Genomic DNA, 23082 nt, shown 5'->3' on the forward strand with positions numbered 1-23082 from the left:
CTCAGGACTTTGTATTGTTGTCACTTTTTATATACACAATTTCCCTTAGTTTGTCTTTATGTTTATATGAGTTCTTAAGTAGGAATGATGATATTGTTGAGTTGTTTCAGTTGTATCCCACTCTTTGTGACCTCATTTGGGTTTTGTTTTGTTTTTGGCAAAGATACCGAAGTGGTTAGCCATTTCCTTCTCCAGATCATTTTACAAATGAGGAACTGAGGCCAAGAGGGTTAAGTGACTTATTCAGGATCATAGGGCTAGTGTTTTGAGACTGGATTTGAACTCATAAAGATGAGCTTTACCTGATTCCAAGCCCAGTAACTCTATCTACTTTGCCACCTTGCAGCCCTCCTTATAGATATCAAATTTGAATCATTCAGATATATTTTTCATGTATACATTGAGGCAGAAATTTCACCAAAGACATGGTGACATCAAAAAGAATTAAAAAGTTGATGTAGCTGGCAAAGAGAATCTGCTAGATAGGATTATAAAGGTATTAAAACTTATCTTTGGTATTTTCCTACATCCCTCTCTGCAGCCCCTCTTCTGTCCCAATAGCTCCTTCTGCCCAACTCCATAGATATGTTGTGTCCTTATATATGCCTCTAGAGCCTTCCATATGTGTGGCCCACTGAACACTACCTTGCCTGAACAATGCGCCAGGCTCCAAAATGACTGGAGCCAGTGTATCTCCACTTCCCTCTCCCCCATGCTCAATTCTCATGGGGCAGGTGATTCTGGTTAGAGGTTGGAATAAAACAGCTTATTAAGTTAATTTGCACCAGTGTGTGAGTGGTTGAGAGCTAGCTTAATTTATGAACTCTTACATGTAAATATTTACATTTTGAAAGTGTGGCTAATTAATCTGAAGGAAAGTCTCTAGTTTAACAACAACAACAGTGGCTTGTATTTATATTGCACTTAAAGCTTTACAAAGCACTTTACAAATATTCTTTTATCCTTACAACAACTCTGGGAGGAGGTAGGTGCCATTATTATCCCCATTTACGGGTGAGGATCCTGAGGCAGTAAGGTCATACAACTAGGAAGTGTTTGAGGCCACATTTTAACTTGGGCTTTCCTGACTCTAGGAGGTCTGTTGCTCTGTCCACTGTATCACACAGCTGTCTGCCAGTTTCAAGAGATTTCTTTCTGGGTAGACCCCTCAATTTAACAGAGCAATTGACCATCAACTCTGCCTCTATTTCTCTGTCAGGCAGGCTCTTCTGTTAGGTGATAGAGAGAAGAAATATTTTAGTTTCCAAATGGGATAAATCAGATGCTCAAAGCAAGAATGTTGTTGTTTTTTAATTTATTTTTTTCTTTTCCCAACAGGGTAATGCCTTCCAGGGCCCTCGGAAAGCTGATATTTTGGCCAGGGAGAAGATCACTGAACTAATCCAGATCCAGGCTGAAAAGATTCTAGCTTTGAAGGAAGAAATTGCTATCTTGCGTAGGAAAGGAGGTCTTATCCTCCCACCAATTAATAGTACCCACTAAATGTTAATGCGCTCTATTAATTGCTGCTTTCCTATCTATCCTTTCTAATTTTTGTCTCACACCTACATCACTAAAATTTGCTTTTTTCCTACCTGATGGTATCTGGGAAAGAGTAGTGGCTTGGGTTTCAGCTTGAGACTCTCCCACACAGATTCAGCAGTGAAATAAAATATTCTGAGGAAAAGTTCCCAAACAACAGTCCTTTAAAATGAGCCAGGAAGAATGCTCCCTCTCCCTGATCTCATCCCACAGGATAGATGTGAATATTTCATAACTAGGTCTTTCTGATTCTTCATATGTTCAGAAAAGAAGCTTTAAGAAACACTTAGAAAAGATGTGGACTCATTTTCCTGAAGGGTTTTATAAATGACCAAACTGAAGGTTAGAGAGAAGACTAAACATTTATTTAGAAGTTACAGTGTTTGTTTTTACAGAGCTATGTTGCCACAGATTATTGAATCTGGAAGGTTTGTTAATGCTTATAAAGTACTGTACATATTTTAGTCTGTTCTCCTGGTCATACCATGAAAAAAATCACTTCCTGTTGTACCAAATTCAGCCGATCTGTTGAGTTGGGTTTTCTTTTTCCCCCAGTATGTACTGTGATCAACCACATTCAGCTCTCATGAAGGATGTGCCTAAGATGTGTTTTCCTTTCCTTCTCTCCTAATGGGCATTTGGCACCATCACAGGTAGTTGCGAAAGTTAGAAATAAAAGTTTACTTCTGTACCCACTCAGTATGTGTCAGATGACAATCTCTCCTGCTTGTTTTTTTTTTTTTCAAATTGCGGCTTTTTATTTTCAACCTGGTACACCTCACTGGATGGGATTCCATATATCTCTCCAGTATGTTAAGGAACATATACATTTATTTACAAGTGCATAAATATATAAATATGGCTGTAATAGAAAAATAAATACCCATTTTTCTCTGTCTCTTTTTAAAACAATATAGTCTTTTCAGGGAAGTGGCTTCAGCCTAAATTGTGGGAGGTGGAGTCTCAAACGACACATGTATTGGTGGGCTGGGTGAGAGTCTCTTTCCAGGGTCTTGTCCTAAATAGGTGCCTGGGGGGTGGTGAGGACACCATTCACCTCTCACTTGCAAGGAGTGAGAGCTATCCACATCTTCCACTGGTACAAGACCCAGGCAGCAAGGTGACCCTAGGGTGAGAGAAGGATGGAAAGTTAAAGTCCAGGCATCAAAAAGAATCAAAATGTAGCCTGAAAAACTAGCCTACCTGTTAATAATAGGAGAAAAGTAAGATAGCCCTGAACACCTTCCAAGATGATAGCTGTTTCACACATGTAGAGAAAGGGCCATTATTATCTGGGCCATACCTAAGTGTTTCTGTGGCAGGACTATATTCCTGAACCCTAGGGGCAAATGCTTTTTTTTAAAAAAACAAATCAGAATAAATCCTAACAACATTTTTGAACTTCCTAGCCCCAGAGGGCTTGTTCTCTCCTGTGCTGTTCACATGTCCATGATGAATTATTCCCATTTTAGATTCAATTACCCCCAGGCCAGAAGGATCTCATCTAAGGCTCATCTGAAGTCAACTCCCGATAATCTCCCAAAAAGTTCCAGAGGACTCAGGGTGAAGGACACTACCTATCTTTTGACTGAAAGGTGATGGACTTAAGATGCAGATTTAGACATACATTTTTGGACATGGCCAATGTGCAAATTTCTTTTGCTTGACTATGCCCATTTGTTAAAACTTTTTCTTTTCTTTCTTTTTTACTAGGAAGGGATGGGAGTAAGAGAAAATAAGTGCTTGTTAACTAAAAAAATAAAGTAAAATTTAAAAAATAATCTCTAAGCTGGCCCACCTCCTACACATTGCCCAGAAAACACACTATCTATGGCAGCTCAATAAAATAGTAACTGGCAATATCCCCCAAGGCCCCAGCTTCTACCAATTCCTATGGAAGACTGGCCCAAAGAAAGCAGAAATAGGAAAGGCTTTAAGAAACTCAGAGAAAAGGCAGCACAAAGAGTTATTATTATGTTACTTGTAAGACTTTGGCTCCTGCTTCACTGATTAATGTAAACCTCATTTCTTAATTAAAAAACAAGACACAACAGGGCAGTGTATTTCTAGGTGATCAGAGGCTGCCTTAGTGTGAGAAGAGGCAACAGGAATTTGAGAATAACCCTAAAACTCCCAGTCCCGGGTAGCACACTGCTTTGTTGTCATGGAATATTTCTGTTCTCATGGTCAGCACGGCCCAGTGCCTGCAATATAACCTACCCCCTCTGCAGATCATGCCAGGGCTATAAAGCCAGCAAAGAAACATGCCAGAGAAGCACTGCAGAGTGCCCCACTATATCCCAGCTTTTAAGGACATATCCTTCCTCTGCCACAGACCTGGATGAAATGGAGAGTCCCACAATCCTTCCCTCCGAGGGCTTTCAGATGCATTCCTTATCCCTGATGGATGGATGGCAGAAGGTGGTTCCTGAAGATGGCAGCAGTCATCATGGGACTGAAGCAGCTGGTGAGTAGAGTCACCTGGGAGGGCATATAGGAAGGTGCTCTCTTCAGGGCTAGAGTCAGGTTCCCTATAAGGCGAGTGAACAAGTGGGAAGGTGAGGCAAGCTGTGGATTTTCATCCTCAACAAAACCCTGCCCTTTGTAGGCAGGTTTTCCTTTCATTCCTCAAGCATTTATTAAATGCCTCCTCTTGTATAGGTACTATGTGTTATGGGTTACTGTTATGTTACTGACAAAAACAAAAAACAAACCCAGCTTCTGCCCTCAATGAGCTTATGTTTATTCTATGAGGTCAAGACCTTGGAAAGTTAGATTGCCTATCTATGTTTGTTCATGTATCAGTTATCAAGGGAAGACCTGTATGAGAAGAGTGGACTGCCAGTTATTCATAACTCATATGCCCACTATTAAATTACAATATGGTCATGCTGGGTTCATGTAATTACATGGTAACATAGGGGCTTTCTACACAGTATATGGGAGGATGCATGAGTAAGGAATGAGCTACTCAGAGGACGTATAGGCTAAAACATGTATATGTACATGGATGCACCTGCCCTAACAGGCCATTACAAGCCAGGTAAATCAGCCACCCTATGTCCCAGAATGGCAGAAGTTATACTGGCCTCCAAAAATGACTGTTCTGAAGATTTGGGAAACTTTGAAATTCTTTGAGTAAACTTAACAGCGTCTTGGCTTCCACCATCTAGGTCTTGAGGAGCAAGTAAGTTGGCAGGGGGAGGTTACCTGATTGCTTGGTGACTTTTGTGAACGTGTCCATTCCCAAGGATTTTCCCCTGCAGCAAGCTGCTGTTATGATCCTGCTGTTAAAAGGTAAAAATGACAAAATAGTCTTAGAGAGTCTAGGATTCTTTGCCTCATCATCAAGATCTAGCCTTATGATGAAGATGGATTGGATTAGGAATGTGGGCAAAACTCATCTGAGGCCAGTTAGGGTGAATGAAGAGTTTTGCAGCCCCAGTTCTATGTAGCTGGTCTAGAATGCACCCTAATCACTACACACACACAAGTTCAGTGGGTATGACTTACCTGCTGAAGCTCTCCTGGACCGTATTCCTGGGTTTTCACACCTGAATAGCCCAGACCAGCTGAGGGACAGGCCCCATTAACATGTAACCCATTGGCATAGGGCTGTCCACTGATGTAGGATTGTCCATTGGCTCGTAGGGCAGAGATCCCTCTCAGAGGAACCATCGTGTATTGGCAGGAGGAAGATAGTAGTGCTGTACTTGGGAAACCCAGGTCAGCAGTTTGCTCTGGAAGGAGAGGAGGAAAGAGATTTATACTCAGGCTGGGGGAAAGTACGGGATACTTTGGGGCCCTCCTACATAAACTTTGTAATGAGTCTTCCAGTGGAACTTCTGGCCACAATGACAGAAACGGAGTTGGCATTTCTCCCAGAGATACAGAGGGAGAGGGGGAGTTTCCCACTTCCTCTTAGGTGTGCCTCAGAATTTTCTTCCACCTTCCTCGATTCTTTCTTTATGATGTCAAGGAAGATACAGTGAGGCAGCCTGGGGATCAGGAAGATAACAGGCCTGCCCTGTGTTGTGCTGTAGTTCACACACATGAATTACAAGAGGACTGACCAAAGGTAATGCTTGAATAGGCAAAGCAGGGGCAGGAACTGATTTAGAAAGAAAAAGGCATCTGGTGTAGTCAAGAACGGGGTGAAAAAGCAGCTTGAACCAAGAAAAACAAGACAAAGACAAAAGCATTGCCATGTCGACTGTTGGGAGTATACATTAACTTTACGTGATCAGATCAGCTTAATGAATAGGGTGGGTCAGTCAGTCAATCATTTGTTAATTTGTGCCTAATCACCTATTATACACCTATTATACAATCACATATTAAGCACATACTGTATACGTGTCAGACACTGTGCTAAGGACAAGGGATATAAAGAAAGGAAAAAATGTGAATCTTGTCCTTAAGTAGCAGCTCACATTCCAATGAGTTTGGGGTCTCAGTCATCTTGGCCTTCTTGTGGAGTCTCTGGGGGATATGGTGCCCTGGAATTGAGGCATCCAAAGGCCCACTGCGCTCCCAAGAGACAGCACGTCACTGCTTATACTGGTGCCCTCGCGATGGACTGGGCAGCTCTTTTCTCCAAGTCCCTCCCACTTCCTAGCTCAGCACAGACTGCCCCCATCTTGCCCACGGCAGTCACTCACTTTGCTTGGACCATGCTCTCCATAAACAGAAAGGTATGAAGGCCACAATGATGAGGACGATTGAGCCTAAGACCACACCCACGATTAGGTAGGGCAGGTCACTTGAGCGTGCCACCATAGCCCCAGGACCCCCTGGACGATCCCCTGGATCTGGTGGCAGTATCGGTGGTGGGGCCAGAGTAGGGGGTAAGAGCCGACCTGGTTGACCAGAAGGCTTACGTGCTGCAGAGAGATTAAAACAAAAAAAAATTCAGTGATTGTTCTCGGGTATTTACTCAGCATCAATCAGAGTGTTCTGCAGGTACGGATGTAGATCAACAGGGATCAGGTTCCTATGGCTAGGTCACATTCAGGGCAGAGCTCATGCCAGCTCCTGGGAGATTATTGCTGAATTTTCAGCATGAGCATTCACATCATGGAAAGTGGCCAACACCACAAATTAGGGCTTGATTTGCTGTTTTGTTGACTTTCTAGATTGAAGAAAGTGATGGAGAAAATGTTAATAATATAAATTAAATTTAAAGTGTGTCCTAAGTATATTGTTCCCCTGGAGAACTGGTTGTTAAACATTTACCAACAGTCTCCAGTTCCAATACTCCTTAAGAACATGTCCAAACTTTGTATGCAATCTGTGTGGCTGAATAGAAATTCCATTGTTATGGAAATTTGAACCTCTTGTTTCAGATTAGGATCTCAGATTTTTTGAGCCTAGCAATTCAAAAATGAAGATGATGCTGGAATAACATAGCATCTGACTAGTGATGATCATTCAACGAGGTGAGGCCAGGCTGGAAGGGACAGTCCTTGTGCCTGTGTCTACCAGAGGAGAATAGTAAAACCCACAAAAGAATACAGTAGGGGACAATTTACACTCCCCCCTCAATGATTTTCCCTGGACACAAGAGACCTGGAGAATTTTCAGTGAAATACCCAGGCCACAAATTTCCCAGTTCACGAAGAAGGGAATGTGGGTGAAATTGTGGCACATCAGTGAAACCCTGAAGTCAAACAAGGATCGGGGAAACCCTGCCGTGGGGAATGAGAAGCTAATTTCTAGCCCTGGATCACACTCTTAGACAGTTAAAGCTTCAGCATGGTTGGAGAACAGAGCAAGGAGGGTAAAAATACTGGATTCAGGGGCCTTTTCCTGGGCTCCATTTCTGCTCTCACCACCAGCTACTGATTCCCTATGCAAGTGTTACTTATGTGCTTTGTCTCACTTTCTCCATCTGTAAAGTGGAGATAAAACCTGTCCTGGGATGTGAAAACTAATAAACCCTCTGCTTAGCATCTGTAAGTTCAACCACTGTCCCCCGGGGTGTTGTTATTCTCAGTAGTTCTAACACAGGCCACAGGATGTATTCCAAAGGTCACCTAGAAGTCAGTTATCTGGTACTCAGAAGGCATTTTCCCATAGAGACAACAATATGTGATGTTTAAGTTCCCAAACCAGTCCAGAAGGTTATATGACCCTTAGTAGTCTAGGATTGATAGCTGCACTTAAACTACACTAATTGCATGGAAAAATGCATTCCAAGTTCCACACATCTTCTCTTCCTCCACACTGTTCTGGGGCTCCCTGGAAGCACAGGACAGAGGAACTGGGGAAAATAGAACAAGGCTCAACATATGAATAGAGAAGGTATCTCTGTGGGTGAAATCACTAATTTTTCTGGTATCCTGAATTGTGGATGGGGGTGGTGGTGGTGAACAAACTGGTATCCTGAATTGGGGATGGGGGAGGGGGTGAACAAGTTTGTATCAAGTGCCCATTAAATGCCAGGCACTGTGCTAATAATTATCATTTCATCTGATCCTCACAACAACCTTGTCAGGGAGGTGCTACTATTATGCCCATTCTACCCTTGAGAAAACTGAGGCAGACAAGTTCAGTGACTTGCACAGAGGCTCATAGCTCGGAAGAATCTGAGGCTGGATTTGAACTTGCCCCACTGAGTTGCCTCAACTTAGATTTACAACATGACAGATTCATTGCCTTTTCTTTGCAAATGACTACGCAAAGCACTTTGTAATCCCCAAAGCCCTACTGGAATGTGGTAGTCAGTTGTGCCCATGGACCCCATGGATCACAGCATGCCAATACTGTCCATGAGGTTTTCTTAGCAAAGATACTAGAGTGGTTTGCCATTTTCTTCTCCAGTGAATTAAGGCAACTCTGTCTCACTTAAATCCAATTCAAGGCAAGTAGAGACTGGTTTTCCTCAAAAATGAAGGACGAATATAACAATAAGGCAAGCAGATGCTAAGTGACTTGCCCAGGGTCACACAACTAGTGAGTGTCTAAAGTCGCATTTGAACTCAGCACTTCCTGACTCCAGGCCTAGTGCTCTATCCATTGAACCACCTAGCTGCCGACTGAAATATAAGCACTGGAAATTATGAGAAGGTAAGGTGAAGGGCTGAAGTTGGACCACAGTGGAGTTAAGTACCTTTGGTTTCACAGATCATTACATTGCTGAACTCGCTCTCACCACCCTCGTTGAAGCATTGCATCTTAATGTCATATGAGGTCTCTGGCTGCAGATGGCTGATGGAGTGCCAGTAGCGGTCCCCTAGAAAGAAAATATGGTTTGTAGCCACTATGTGAGCCACAGACACGTAGAGGCTCTAGGTGCTACCTAAATATCCAACTTGCAGTTTCTAAATATTCTCACAGGACAATATACTAGATAGCAATCACTAAACTGGACAGAGCATTGGTATCATAAGCACAAAGCTTTAGATCTGGAAGAAACCCATAGGTGCCATCTGGCCTAACACTTTATTTTATAGATGAGAAAACTGAAGCCCAAAGGTATGGGTGACAGAAGCGGGATTTGAACTTTGGTCCTCAGACTCTAAATCCAGTGATCTTTCCACTTTCCCCTGTTCCTCTTCCTCATAAAAGCAACCCAGACTCTGGTGACATGATGACACCAGTTGTCATAAAAACCTAAATCTAAGAGGCTCATCAACACAAGTTAAACACTTTATATGCTCCTCATTTGTATGCCTTAGGGAGAAATTTAACCACTGATCACCTGGTGTGGTCTTACCTTCTACTACATCCTTCTTGTAGTCACTGTCATTGTCACTGTCTGTGGGACGATAGTAGATGTAAAAGCCATGGATTGGGGTGTTGTTGTTACTGGCTGACTTGTACTACAAGGAAAGGAGGAGAAACCAGTTACCAATGGGGCAGAGACTAATCAGAGCAAACGTCTCTTCCCATGAGGCTGAGCACCGTCATTTCACACGGCATAGCTTTTTCAAGTTTTCCCCACTATATTATTTTTGCCTGTAGGGCAGAGTTCAAACTGTGCACTGCATCCTTCTTAAGAAATGCCGCAGAAATTTCATAGTGTTCCCAGAGATGATTCTTTAGTTCTTTCTTTTCATGTCAGCCTTGAGGTGTGTGTGTGTGTGTGTGTGTGTGTGTGTGTGTGTGTGTGTGTGTGTGTGTGTGTGTGTGTGCGCGTGCTGGCTGACCAAAGAAGTGGAGATACCACTATCAATATTGTGTGCCTTCTAAACGTTAATCTCCATGTACCATGGGGACTTTAGTTATGCTTGGAGGTCTCTCAGACAAGGTTTTCAAAATATATCCCATTTTAGATCCCATTACACAGGGACCTCAAGTTTAGCCAGCTGTTGATCCCAGCAAGAATTTAGAATTAGCCTGAGAAGTTGGAAAAGTGAGCTTTTTGGAAACTACTTCTAGCAGGAGACAGCATTCTAAGGATTAGAAACTAAAAACCCATTTCACCCAAGGAGTAACAAAAAGCTGCTCAAGGAGCAGCAATGAGGCTGAGCCCTAAATTGGGAAGGGAGGGAGTAATTTTTTCCAGTGGTTTAAATACAGTTAAATCAACTTCTACCTCCTAAATGAAAATCAGGTCCATTTTTACAAAATAACAGAGCCAAGCTCCTGCTTACCACCCACTTCAGCATGATGGTGGTCTCATTGACAGCATCGGTGAAGGTGATGTAGGGCCCTGTAACAGGCCTCTCATACACACGGTTACTATAGCCTGACACCACGTAGGGTCGGGAGGCAGCACTGGGCTCACTCTCTCCCAGGATGTTCAATGCACGGACACGAAACTTGTAGGAGGTGCCTGGGGGGAGAAACAAACTCACTGGATCAAGAGGCTAGGGAGCAAGCAATTCCTGCCCCTCACCCCTGTCAGAATCCCAAACTCAGAAGATACCTTTTGATAGGCTTTCCCCCAAGGTTTTCTAAGCCATAAATCTGTGAGGCATCAACTGACTGTTCTCCAAGCAATGAGGCAACCAATATATCAAAAAGCATTGGTTAAATGCCTACTGTATACCAGGCACCATGGTAGGTAATGGTGATATAAATAAAAAGAATGAAGCAATCCCTACTCTCAGGTCGCTTACATTATAGTAGGGGAAGGAAACAAAGACATATATAAGTACATACAAAATCATTATAACATGAATTAGTAAAGACAAATTCAAAGTAGTTAGATACAAGGTAGTTTGGGAAAGAGGACATTAGCGGTTGAGGATTCAGGAAAGACCTTGCAGAAGGTGGTAGTTGATTTGCATCTTGAAGGAAGAGAAGGATTCTCTGAATTGGAGGTGAGGAGAAAGTCAATTCCAAGCATGAGGGTGAAACAGAATGAAAGCCAGCTTCATTGGATCCCAGAGTGTGGGAGAGGGAGGAATCCAATAAGGCTGGCAAAACAGAGTGGGGCCAGATTTACTTGCTAAACAGAGTTTATATTTTACCCTTCAGGCAAGTGATTTGGGGATCGATGTGATCAGATCTGCACTTAAGGAAAATGGCTTCAAAAGGGATATGTGGAATGGATTGGAGCAGTGAGACCAATTACAAGGCTATTATTGCCATAATCCTAGAGGTGACGAAGGCCTGAATTCAGATGGTATCTGTGTGAGCAGAGAGGAAAGAGGTTGGATGCAAGGGGTGATGTGGAGGTAGAAAGATCAATATTTGGCAACTGATTCAGTATGTGGAGTGGGGGAGAGTGAGGAGGAGTTGAGGATAATGCTGAAATTATGAACAGAGGAGTCTAAAAAGATGGGGATGTCCTCAAAACAAATAAGGAGGTTTGGAAAAGGGAGGACTTGGGGACAAAGATAATTAGTCCAGTTGTGGACATGATGAGTTTTGACATGTCTCTGGGACATCCAGTTGGAACTGTCCAATAGGAAACTGGTAATTCAAGAGGAGGAGGAAGAGGGAATAAACATTTATTAAGTGACTTCTATGTGCCAGGCACAGTGCTAAGCACTTTACAAGTAGTATCTCATGTGACTTTCCCATGGGACATAGATGCTATTATTATCCCTTTTTTACAGTTAAAGAAACTGAGGCAGACAGAGGTTAAATGATTTGCCTAGGGTCACACAGCTAGCAAATGTCTGAAACTGGACTTGAACTGAAGGCTTCCTGTCTTAAGGCAGCTAGATGGTGTAGTAGATAGAACACTAGGCCTGTAGTCAGGATGATCTGAGAATTCATATCTGGTCTCAGACCCTTTCTAGCTATGTGACCCTGGGCAAATCACTTCATCCTGTTTGCCTCAATTTCTTAATCTGTAAAATGAGAGCTAGAGAAGAAAATGGCAAACCACTCCAGTATCTTTGCCAAGAAAACCCAAATGGGGAAACCATGACTGAACAATAACAATTTCCCATCTGCAGGTCCAGGGCTCTCCCCATGGCACTATCTACCTGCTTCAATGTTCTTTTGCCTCTCCTCTGGGATAAAAGAGGCCTTTCAGCCTAGATTCTAGAGAGACTTAAAACAAATACTCAGATCAGATTAGGGTGAGAAAGGACACTTTTTTCTAAGAGGATTCTACAACTTTTAGGCAGACTAGGATCTATAGCTGGCCATTTAATATAATCCCCTCATTTTACAGATAAGGAAACTGAGGAAAGTTAAGCAAACATTGCCTAGGAAGTAGGAGTTGAACTGAGGGATCTCGGGGAAATATCTCAAACCCCTCCCCCTCAGAGGATGGAATGATTTGCTTCTGTCCTCGTCCTAATAATAATTTTGTTGCCGTTCATTTTTCAGTCGTGTCTGACTCTTTGTGACCCCATTTGGGGTTTTCTTGGTAAAGATACTGGAGTGGTTTGCCCTTTCCTTCTTCAGCTCATTTACCGATGAGGAAACTAAGGCAAACCAGGTTAAGTCACCTGCCCAGGGTCACACAGACTGGATTTAAAATCAAATCCTCCTGACTCCAGGCCTAGTGTTCTATCTACTGCACCTTCCTCCACCCCATAATAGTAGCTAACATTTGTATACCACTTTAAGGTTTTCAAAAAGCTTTAAATATGCCATCTCATGTAGTCCTCAAAATAACCTGTGAAGCAGCTATTGTTAGGTTAGTAGGGTAGTCTTAGGAGGGGGTGGTATCAATGGGCCAGGAAAGCTTTCATCAGAGCAAAACCCCTGGAGCCCTGAAAAGCTGGCATTTTGGCGGGGCTGAGTTTGCTGAGCACAGCAGCCACTTCTAAACTGTGTTTGTTTAAATGAACTGAGTCGTCCTGCAGCCATCGGTGACTCCGCTGTCTCTACCTTTCTCTAGACCGGTGATCTCCACTGACAGCCGAGAGGGAGGGATGGCACTGGTGGCCAGAATCCAGTCCCCAACTTTCTTCAGCTTCTTGTATTCCACGCGGAAGGACTGAATTGGGAAGCCACCATTTCCACGGGGAATCCAGGTCACATACACGGATGTCTCAGAGGCCATGGAAATGGTGGGCCGGTCTGGGGCTTCTGGAGCTGAAGGAAGGGAGAAGTAGAAGATGTGACAAGTTACTCTTCATCGGTGTCACGCTAGACTCCTAAGAGTTGGAAGACTTCAGAAGCAGGGTTGCCAAAATGAAAACTCAATGATAATAATAGGCAGTAATTGATAACGTTCATAAAGTGTTCTAAGGTTTACAAAATACTTTCCCTATGTTATTTTACTTGATCCTACAGCAACATGAGATAGGTACTGTTATTATTCCCCTTTAAAGATGAGGAAACTGAGGCTAAAGAAATTAGGTGACTTGTCCTGGGTCACCCAGTCAGCAAGGGTATGAGGGAGGATTTGAACTCGGGTCTTCCTGACTGATCATGAAATATCAGGTAGAAGACCCTTCTGCTTCTGTGATAATGGCCAGGCTGGGTAAATACCAGCTGGCTGGCAACTGTAGTAAGACGGTTATAAATTTACTACACAGAAGATTCCCCTTTATATTCCCCGGGCAGGGAATACTGTTATTCTCTACACATAACTCCATTGCTAACTGAAACAGATCAGCCTGAGGCAGAGCAGGTTCCTTTCTCAAGGGTAGGGACTCCCTGACTAAAGGAGTAATATAAGGAGGGACAAGGATCTTCTTCCTCTGCTCTCATCCAACAAATGCCCGTCACCCAATTCCCAGAGAAACTTAAAAAAATGTTCAGACCAGAGTAGGATGAAGAAGGAAATATTTTTATAATATATATGCATATATATATTTCTAAGATATATGTTTCTAATATTTTATGTAAATACTTCTCTCCTACGCCTTCTCCCACCCCCCAGTTAACCTAAGGGACTTTTTGGGACAAGGTCTTGCAGAATTATGGGCCCTCATCACAACAGACCCAGCAACTTCTAACAACAAAATGGGCCTCTGAGTTCAATTTCTCTACTTCCTTCTCCCAGTATTGATCACTGGGGCCTCCCTGTCACCTTCCACCCCGGACCCCCACCCCCAGCACTGTTAGGGGAGCCTTACGGGAGAGGCGGCTGTTGTCTAGCTGGTTGTTACTTTGGGTGCTGGCACCTGGATCATCTCTCTGGATCTGTTGCTCCTTGCTGGCAACAATCTCAGGTTTGGGCCTCCGACCTGTATCAAAAAGGGGTCAAGTTTAGGGAGGAAGGGAGAGTGCAGTGCATCTGTCTTTAGCTCTCACAAAAAGGTGTTACTCTGAGGAAATGCTGGATGTTCTAAGCAGTTGATATAAACGCAGGGGGTGGCTGGAGGGTAGGGAGCAGGACAGAAGTGGCCAATACAGTGGGGAAGGGGAGCAGCATCCTCTCTGAACATGCACAGTGTTTTGCTGCTACAATCTACCACTTGGACACTCCTGCGGTTCAACTTCCTTCCTTAAGTCAGCAATAGGAAAAAGGTCTTATTTATACTCAGTTGTGGCTCAGCAGCCAATCAAAGCCTTATTTCATCCTACAGTAAAGGGTAAGGGGACAGGAAACAGTCATAGAATACTGGGACATGCTCTGGATAAAGGAGCAGAACCTTTCCCTTACAATAAGGGTGCCAGCCTAGGGTGAGGGGAGACTGCAAGAGGCAAAAACCATATATACCCATATAGTAGGTGTTAAACAAATTCTTGTGGAAGGAATTAATGTTTTAAAGCATGACTTCATTTTCTGGTTCTGCTTTACCTCCAATACAATATCACTATCCCAAAGAGGGAGAAGAAGAGCTGGGTTCAAAGAACTATAGAAAGTTATAAAGCCAGGAATGGAAATAAGACACCCCTTCTCTCTGGGGACTACATTAGGGAAAACACATAAAGAGGACAAATAATCACCAACACAGAGCTCAGGAGGTTTTACAACAAATGGAAATACCAATGATACAGAAAAATACAAGCCAAGATTTTCACCAGGAGTGAGGGGGAAGAGAAACTCCTTTCTCATGCAGGGAAGAGCCCCCCAGTAGCCCCGTAGGGATGAAGCCCTAAAGCCAATGAGGTAGCATATAACTGTTACCAGTTCGAAATGTGACCATGGCTGTCTGCCCCTCCCCAGCACAGTTGTAAGCTGCCATTTCAACTTCGTACAAGCTCCCAGGATCCAATCTGGTCAGTGTCAGGCGATGTTGGTTAGCTGGAATGCCTGAGATAGTCCACTCATCAGAAGAATTTGTAACCTGCTGGAGAAAAGGACTTATATGAGGTCTGGTCTTTTCCTGAGGTTTCTACTAAGTACTTTTTGGAGGTAAAGGATTCACTATGGAGGAAAGCAGAAGTGACAGAGATTTAGTGGAGAGGAATGAGGGAAAAAGGGGGTGAAGATCATGGTCAGTTATGCTACAATATCAGGTATACATAGTAAAGGCCCTGTAAGAATTTCCATAAATTCAACCTATGAAAAATTATTTTACTCTTCTTTTATAACTAAAACAGTTTAGGAAATTAGAGAAGATCTGATATTATGCAGATATTCTGCCCATATCAACTCACAGAATTACAGAATTGGAAAGGACTTAGTCCCACCAGTGTCTGAACAGTAATCCTTTCTACAGTATCCCCCCTAAGTGATCCCTCAGATTGAGCTTGAAGACCTGAAATCATGAGAAAGTCATTTCCTCCTGTCCAGCCAAGTCCATTTTGAGACTGCTGTTGCAGATATATATATGTATATATATTTGTCCTTAAAGGAAACCAAAACCTGCTTTTCTTTGACTTCTATTCCTTACTCTTTGAGTGGCTCAAAAAAGTCCCTTTTACCAAAAGGAGGGAGGTATGGCTGGACAGAAATTTGTCCAGAAAAGATCTTTGGGGTTTAGGGAACTAAGAGGTCTAAGGGGAAAAAGATCCAAACTGTTCTTCCTCATGATAAGTCTTGATATACTCAGCAACAGCCAATTTGTTCCCGATAACACTTCTTTCTAGGTTTAACATTGTCTCTGGATCCTTGTATGTCATGGTCTCTGGTCCCATTAATTACCCTCTTCTGGACATACTGTAGGGCAGGTCTGGGGAACGGGCCTTCTAGGTTCTTGGGTGCCATCTTACAGAACAAATCCTTTTATTAAGAGGGTTTGTTCTGTGAAGTTTGGATTTAGTCAAAGGGCTGAACTTGAGGACATAGGGGGCCATATGTGGCCTCTAGGCCACAGGTTCCCTACCCCTGCTCTAGGGTGTCACTTTCCTAATGTAGTGATTCCTCATTAGAATGTAAACTCATTGACAGGAGTAATGGTTTCTTTCTTTCCCTTTGTATCTTTCATGCCCAGCACAAGGATAGAACGCTGACAATTGATTGGTAATGCTCCAACTGAACAAACAGCTCAAAAGTGATCTGACCAGAGGACAGTGGGACCCCTGCCATACTCATTCCAGACACTGGGCCTTTTCTAATTCAGCCTAAGCTCTCACTGACTCTTGTGGCTGCTGTATCACTGTTGTTTAATATCGAGCTTGAAGTTCCCTAAACCCCAAAGAGCTTTTTTGGACAGATTTCTATTCAGCCATCCTTTTGATAAAAATGGACTTTTTGAGCCACTGTGGGACTTTACATTTCTATTAAATTTCATCTTAAAAAAACAAACTAATAACAAAAACCCAGAGATAAACAAAAACTTTATGCTTGCTTCTTGTTTGTTAATTTATTTGGTTCTTTGTAACATGTTAAAGATTTTATATAAGCTTTTATTTCTTGTCAGTAAGCTTTTTAAATACTTATTTTAAAAATTAAAATATTAATATTATTTTAATAAGAACATTTTAGTAATAACATTTATTTTAAAAACACTTTAAAAAAATTAATATTATTAGATTTTTGAGAACTGATCTTACAAATCCTGCCTCTGACACACACTGACTATGTGACTGAGCAAATTACTTAGCCTCCCAATACTCTCAGAGACCCTTTAAGTTGCAGAGAAGGTATCTACCTGCAGTGGTAGAGGGATTTTTTTTTTTTCACTTGGGAGTTCCCTATATAGTTCCCTATATCAGGGAACTCCCAAGTCTAGATTCTATCCTTATTATTAGATTTGGTCCGTTGTCCTAGTTTAGTGAGATCAATTGATTAACAAATGTTTATTATGCACTTACAAGGTATTAGGCACTGTGCTAAGAGCTGGGGAGACAAAGAAAAAGTTAAAGCAATGCTTATCCTCAGGGAGTTTGCTTCCTAATGGAGTAGCCACCATACATATAAATAGCTACATATAAGATACATGCAGAGTAGATACAAAGTAACTTTAGGTGGAGTTAGCAACCTGGGGATTGGGAAAATGTCTCATTTAGAAGGTAATATCTGAACTGAGTCTTGAAGGAAGCCAGGGATTACAAAATGTGGAGAAAAGGATAGCGTATTCCTAGCATAGGAGACAGTAAAAAAGCATGGATACAGGAGACAGAGGGTTGTATGTAAGGAGCAGTAAGAAGGGAATATGCCTACAGGAGTAATATGTAGGAAGAAGCCAGGTTGTGAAGTGCTTTAAATGCCAGAGTTCATGTTTGATCCTAAATGTGATAGGGAGTCAATGAAACTTATTGAGTGAGGAAAGAGATAACATGATCAGTCCTATATTTTAGAAAAGTCACTTTGGCAGCTATGGAGAGGATAGAGTGGAGTGAGGTTTGAGGCAGGGAAACATTAAGAGGCTATTGAAACCCACGAATTGGGAGATAATGAGGTCCTGAACTGGGGTGGCAGCTGTGTTAGAGGAAATAAAGGAGATACTATGGAAAAAGAAACGACAGGACTTAGTAACTAATTGGAAATGGGAGGTGAGGGTGAGGAGCTAAGGAAGTCACCTGAGCTTTTGAGATGGGAATGATGGTTACCCTTAAAAGAAATAGGTAAAGTTCACAAGAGTGAAGGGTTGGGGATGGGGATGATGAGTTCTGTTTTGGAGATGTTAAGTTTGAAAGCCCATGGGACATTCAGTTTGAAATGTCCAGTTGGTGATGAAAACTGATGCTCAGGAAAAAAAAATTAGAGCTAGATGTAGCGATTGAAGACCTTTTAGGATCTTGACTCTTTTATCCAATGTGCAAGTTGTCCCTCTAAACTTTCTGTCATTTGTGAAGTAGGTAAACATGCCATTATGCATTCATTCGAGTCATTGATAAAAATGATGAACATCTTCCTCCTTTCCCTTGAGTTGAAGCAATAATGAGTACTCTTTGCATCCAATCATTCAACCAGTTCCAAATCCACCTAACTGGATAATCATTTAGTCTACATCTCTTCATTATAGGATCACTGTGTTTTCATCTTGCTCCATCTTACTCCTGGCTTTCTACCATCTTGTCTGACCACTGTTTCTCACATGTATGTATATATATATATATATACACACACACATACATATACATATATACATACATATACATATATATACACATACTTATGTATGTGTATATATATGTATATGTGTGTGTATCCTCTCTCTTGGTGATCTCATCAGCTTTCCTGGGTTCCATTACTATCTCTATGTGAATACAGATAGACCTACACCACCACCTGAAAATCTCATAGGCATTTCTGATGCAACATGTTCAAAAGAAGCGTACTGTCTTTCCCTTACCCTGATCTCTTAATTGTAAAATCCCATGGCCTGTTCTTATTCCTCATTCTCTTGATGTCTCTGCAGCATCCTCTGACACCTGATCACCCTCTTCTCCCTCATACTCTCTTCTTTATGTGTCATTTGTACATACTTGCTTTCCTATCGTCATTTTCATTAGACTGTGAGATCCTTGAGGGTAGGGATTGCCTTTTGCCTTTTTTTATACCCCCAGTACTTAGCACAGTGCCTGGTATACACTAGGTATTTAATAAGTGTTTATTGAATGATTCACTCCTAAATTACCCACCTCCCTCAAGCTTTCTACTAATTTCTATCGACGGTACCTCTATTGCTCTAGTTATAAATATTTAGAAATATGACTTCTGTCTCTTCCATTCCCGTATACAATTAATGGAGAGCCTTGTCAATTTTACCTCACATTGGTCCCTCTTCTTTCTATTCACTTTCCCAACACCCTCATCTTCTCTTGCCTAGACTATTGCAAAAGCTTCCTAACTGATTCCGTTGCTTCCATTCTCTCACTCCTCTAAATTATTATATCTAGCAGCCAAAATAGAGTTTCCTAAAGCACAAATCTGAGTTTGTTACTCCCCTGTAACTCTCTATTTCTAGAATAAAATTCAATCTTTTGCCTTGGTTCTTAAAGCTCTCTACAATTTGGATCTAGCTTTTCTTTCCAGACATTTCATACCACCTCCTTTTATAATGCCCTAGCTGTGTGATCTTGGATAAGTCACTTAACATAGCGCTTACTGTGAACCAGGCACTGTGCTAAGTGCGTTATGATAGTTATCTCACTTGATCCTCACAATAGTCCTGCGAGGTAAGTGCTATTATTATCCCCATTTTATAGATGAGGAGACTAGGGAAGGCAAAGCTTAAGTGACTAGTAACTTTCTGAGGCTGGCTAGACTGGAACTTAGGTCTTCCTGACTCTAGGCCTAGTGTTGTACCCACTGGACTACCTTACTGCTCCTGGACTTCAGTTTCCTCACCTATTATAAAAAACGATGGGGTTGGACTATCTGGTCTCTGAGGTTGCTTCTAGTCCTAGGTCTCTACGATCCTTTGGTATAAGGCTATGAGATGGAAGAGTTCAGCTACATAGGAAAATGAATCCTGGTGTACCTCTTTCTATACAAAACTGCTTTGTGTTTGAGATAGTTGTATTCCTTTTCTCATTAGGCTATTTTCTGCAAGGCATCCATCTGCTAAAGGTAAAAAGGATGATGCACTCCCGGGTGCCCAAAAAGGTGGCAATGCTATTCAGTCGCATCTGACTCTACATCCCAACCAAAATGATCTAATTGCAAATACCAAAAGTCAGCATTTCCTTGTCTTTGCACAGCCATCTCCCATGCCTAAAATGCCTAGATTCTCTGAGGCAGGGCTTGAGGCAGTAAAGGAAGCATTGGACTTGGAATCAGGAAAAACCAAGTTAAAATTCTTCCTCTGATGCATCCTAGCTGTGTGACCTCTGGAAGACTGCAATCTCTCGGAGCCTCAGTTTCCTCATCTGTAAAAGGAGGGGTTGGAATTGATGATCTCTAAGACCCCTTCCAGCTCCAAATCTATGATACTATGAATCACCTAAAGTAAGAGATTTCTACTGAAAAGCTAAATAGGAATTTGACAGGGAGGAAATGACTGGTAGGAAAAGACTTTTATCCTCAAGTGGAATATTACAAAAGTAGAACAAAACCTACCATTGAAGGGACGAGGATGTTTTGGGCTCATTATCAGTTTTTCTTGATTTGTGCCAAAAGGGTGAGGTTTTCGTAAGCTGTGAATCCCCAGTGGTGTTGGAAATCCAAACACGGTAGTACAGGGCATGTGCAAGATGGACCAGGAAATGAAACGTGTTACACACGTGTGAAAAAGCAAAACCTGCCAGGATGATTTCAGCTCCCTGGTGTGGAAGGGAGCATGGAAAAAAAATCCTAACAGGTTCACTCTTGTATTTTTCAACTCTTTTTGCCTGTCATAATCTCAGAGATATATTGACTCTCAGGAAAGAAACTTCTTTCAAAATAACATTTCTGCCTTGCTGGTATCCATTTAGGAAAACTCTAGGAACACCAGAGCCTCTGCAGACTAAGGGCAGCTGGGCCACTACTTCTCTGGCTTCTTCTCATTCTCTCAAGCTTCCCCTCTCAGGCCCCATACTTCCCCTGGGTTCAGCCAAAAGAAAAATTAATGTCAAGGTAATTAGTCACTGTCAAACAAGACAAGAAGGTAAATTACATCACAGTGCTGGCATTTCCAGATCACTACAGCCTGGCCACTACCAGTGTATTGCTCAGTGGGGCAGCTTTGGTGGCCATCTATTGGTCTTTAAAACATTGTCCCTGTCCACCCCAGGTCTTTTTCTTGGGGACCAAGGGAATTTGTTTCCTACTATCCTTCCATCCCTGATTTGGTATAAACGTATGAGATGGAAGAATTCAGTTACATAGGAAAATGAATCCTGGTGTACCTCTTTCTTTTACTGCTTTGTGTTTGAGATGGTTGTATTCCTTTTCTCATTAGTCTGTTTTCTGCAAGGCATCCATCTGCTAAGGGTTAAAAGGATGATGCACTCCTGAGTGCCCAAAAGGTGGCAATGCTGTTCAGTTGCATCTGACTCTGTGACTCTTTTTAAGGTTCTCTTGGAAAAGATGCTGGAGTGGTTTGCCATTTCCTTCTCCAGCTCATTTTACAGATAAGGACACTGAGGCAAACAAGGTTAAGTGACTTGCCCAGGGTCATACAACTAATAAGTATCTGAGGTCAAAATTGAACTTTCTGATTTCAAGCTCTAGCCACTTCGCCACCTAGCTGTCCTAATGTATCTCCTTGCCTCAAGTCTCTTCTCACATCAGTTCATCTTCTACTCAGCTACCAACTTGATCTCCCTAAAGTGCACATCTGATCACATCATTCCCTTATTTAATAAACTCCAGTGGCTTCCTCTCACCCATCAGATCAAATATACAGTTCTAGAGCATTTAAAGTTTTTCACAACCTAGCCTCTTCTTTTAATCTGACCTTAGACCCTTACCAGTTGTATGACCCCAAGCAGTCATTTCACCTTGTTTGCCTCAGTTTCTTCCTCTGTCAAGTGAGCTAGAGAAGGAAATGGCAAACCACTCCATTATCTTTGACAAAACCCCAAATGGGGTCACAGAGAGCTGAACATGATTGAAATGATTGAACAACAAAAAACATGATTCCCACCATCTACTTTTACCTTTACTTCTCAAGTGAGGCAGAACACTGCCAGAGGAAGTCATAGGAGTGTGTTCACTGGTCCAATGATAAATTGATGTTATCTAATTTCAAATGAATCTTCACCACTAGCAATCCTTTCATTCATCTTAAATTGATTATGTGTTGCACACAAACATCTGTCCTCTGCTCAAACCTCCCACATCACTCTATGACCAACAAAGTTCCTTATATATAATGTAATAAATGCAAAATATATCTGTGTTGAATTGAGTATCTTTATGCTTGAATGTAATGATACCTTCTTCCTGAGGTGACCTCCCAACTTCTTGTTGTTGTTCAGTTGTTTCAGTTATGTTCAACACTTTGTGCCCCATTTGATGTTTTCTTGACAAAGATACTAGAATGATTTGCCATTTCCTTCTCCAGCTCATTTGACAGATGAGTAAATTGATACAAACAGGGTTAAGTGACTTGTTCAGGGTCAGATAGCTATTAAGTGTCTGAGGCTGGATTTGAACTCTAGTAGATAGTCTTCCTGACTCCAAGTCTAGAGCTCTATCCATTGTGCCACCTAGCTGCCCTTTACCTTCCATCTATTTCACCCAAATGTGTGCGTGTGTATACATAACTGTTTGCATGTTGTCTTGCCCACTAGCCTGTAAGCTCCTTGATGACCGGGATTGTTTTTTGCCCTTCTTTGCATCCCTAACTCTTAGCCCATTGCCTAACATATAGTTAGTGCTTAATAAAGACTTGTTGACTTCTTCCAAAGAGGAACCATTGTCTTTAAGTGGTGAACATGGTGAAAAGTTTTCGATATTTATCAAGAAAATGCTTGTGCTTCTAAGAAACAACAAGAAAGCCTCATGTACTCAGCAAGAAGAAAAATGTTGTTAAGGACTTGTAAAAAGAAAAAAATGAACTAACTAGAAAATAATGGAAATCTCCTCTGAAGACAAATAGGTATCTTTAAGTATTGATCAATACTGTGCTGGCTTGTAATTAAGACGTAAAGTCAACAGAAACAGTGAAGTTGATTCTAGTGATTCTACCGCAGAGCTAAATGACTCTCCCCAGGGATCTGCTGACAGACAGACCTTGACAGAGACCCTGCTGTTCAAAAAGGAATACTTGAGGTTTGAAATGGTACAATCAGCTTATAATCTACAATATCTGCTAGGCAGAGGTAGAATTAAAATTCAATTTCAAAAACTCTGGAGGAGTACTTTAAACCTCCACAGAAAACATGCTAATGATAACTGTCTCGTGTTTTTCTGTCTTCAAAGACAGTTCATCAGTGCTAGGATACTGTAGAGTACCCAGTATGTTCCTTATT

General features: G+C 41.9%; 2 protein-coding genes across 8 annotated transcripts in view; one reads left to right on the forward strand and one right to left on the reverse strand.

Moving 5' to 3' along the window:
- CFAP44 (cilia and flagella associated protein 44) overlaps nt 1–2241 on the forward strand; it is a 138871-nt gene extending 136630 nt beyond the window's left edge. Inside the window, exon 34 of the mRNA XM_072613986.1 lies at nt 1339–2241. Coding sequence (XP_072470087.1) covers nt 1339–1503 — 165 coding nt within the window. The 3' untranslated portion in view covers nt 1504–2241. The remainder of the gene's footprint in view (nt 1–1338) is intronic.
- Nucleotides 1886–23082, reverse strand: part of BOC (BOC cell adhesion associated, oncogene regulated) — a 99174-nt gene continuing 77977 nt past the window's right edge. For 3 of the 7 annotated variants that reach the window (XM_072613987.1, XM_072613989.1, XM_072613988.1), the window contains 11 exons: nt 14978–15140; nt 13980–14090; nt 12784–12990; nt 10140–10321; nt 9260–9365; nt 8654–8776; nt 6204–6425; nt 5056–5282; nt 4753–4832; nt 3880–4073; nt 1886–2668 (listed from right to left, as the gene is read on the reverse strand). In XM_072613987.1, coding sequence (XP_072470088.1) covers nt 2484–2668; nt 3880–4073; nt 4753–4832; nt 5056–5282; nt 6204–6425; nt 8654–8776; nt 9260–9365; nt 10140–10321; nt 12784–12990; nt 13980–14090; nt 14978–15140 — 1800 coding nt within the window. In that variant the 3' untranslated portion in view covers nt 1886–2483. The remainder of the gene's footprint in view (nt 2669–3879; nt 4074–4752; nt 4833–5055; nt 5283–6203; nt 6426–8653; nt 8777–9259; nt 9366–10139; nt 10322–12783; nt 12991–13979; nt 14091–14977; nt 15141–23082) is intronic. The other 4 variants (XM_072613992.1, XM_072613991.1, XM_072613994.1 and 1 more) reach the window with 4 other exon arrangements.

Source organism: Notamacropus eugenii, chromosome 5 (assembly GCF_028372415.1).
Source record: "Notamacropus eugenii isolate mMacEug1 chromosome 5, mMacEug1.pri_v2, whole genome shotgun sequence".
Lineage (NCBI taxonomy): Eukaryota > Metazoa > Chordata > Mammalia > Diprotodontia > Macropodidae > Notamacropus > Notamacropus eugenii.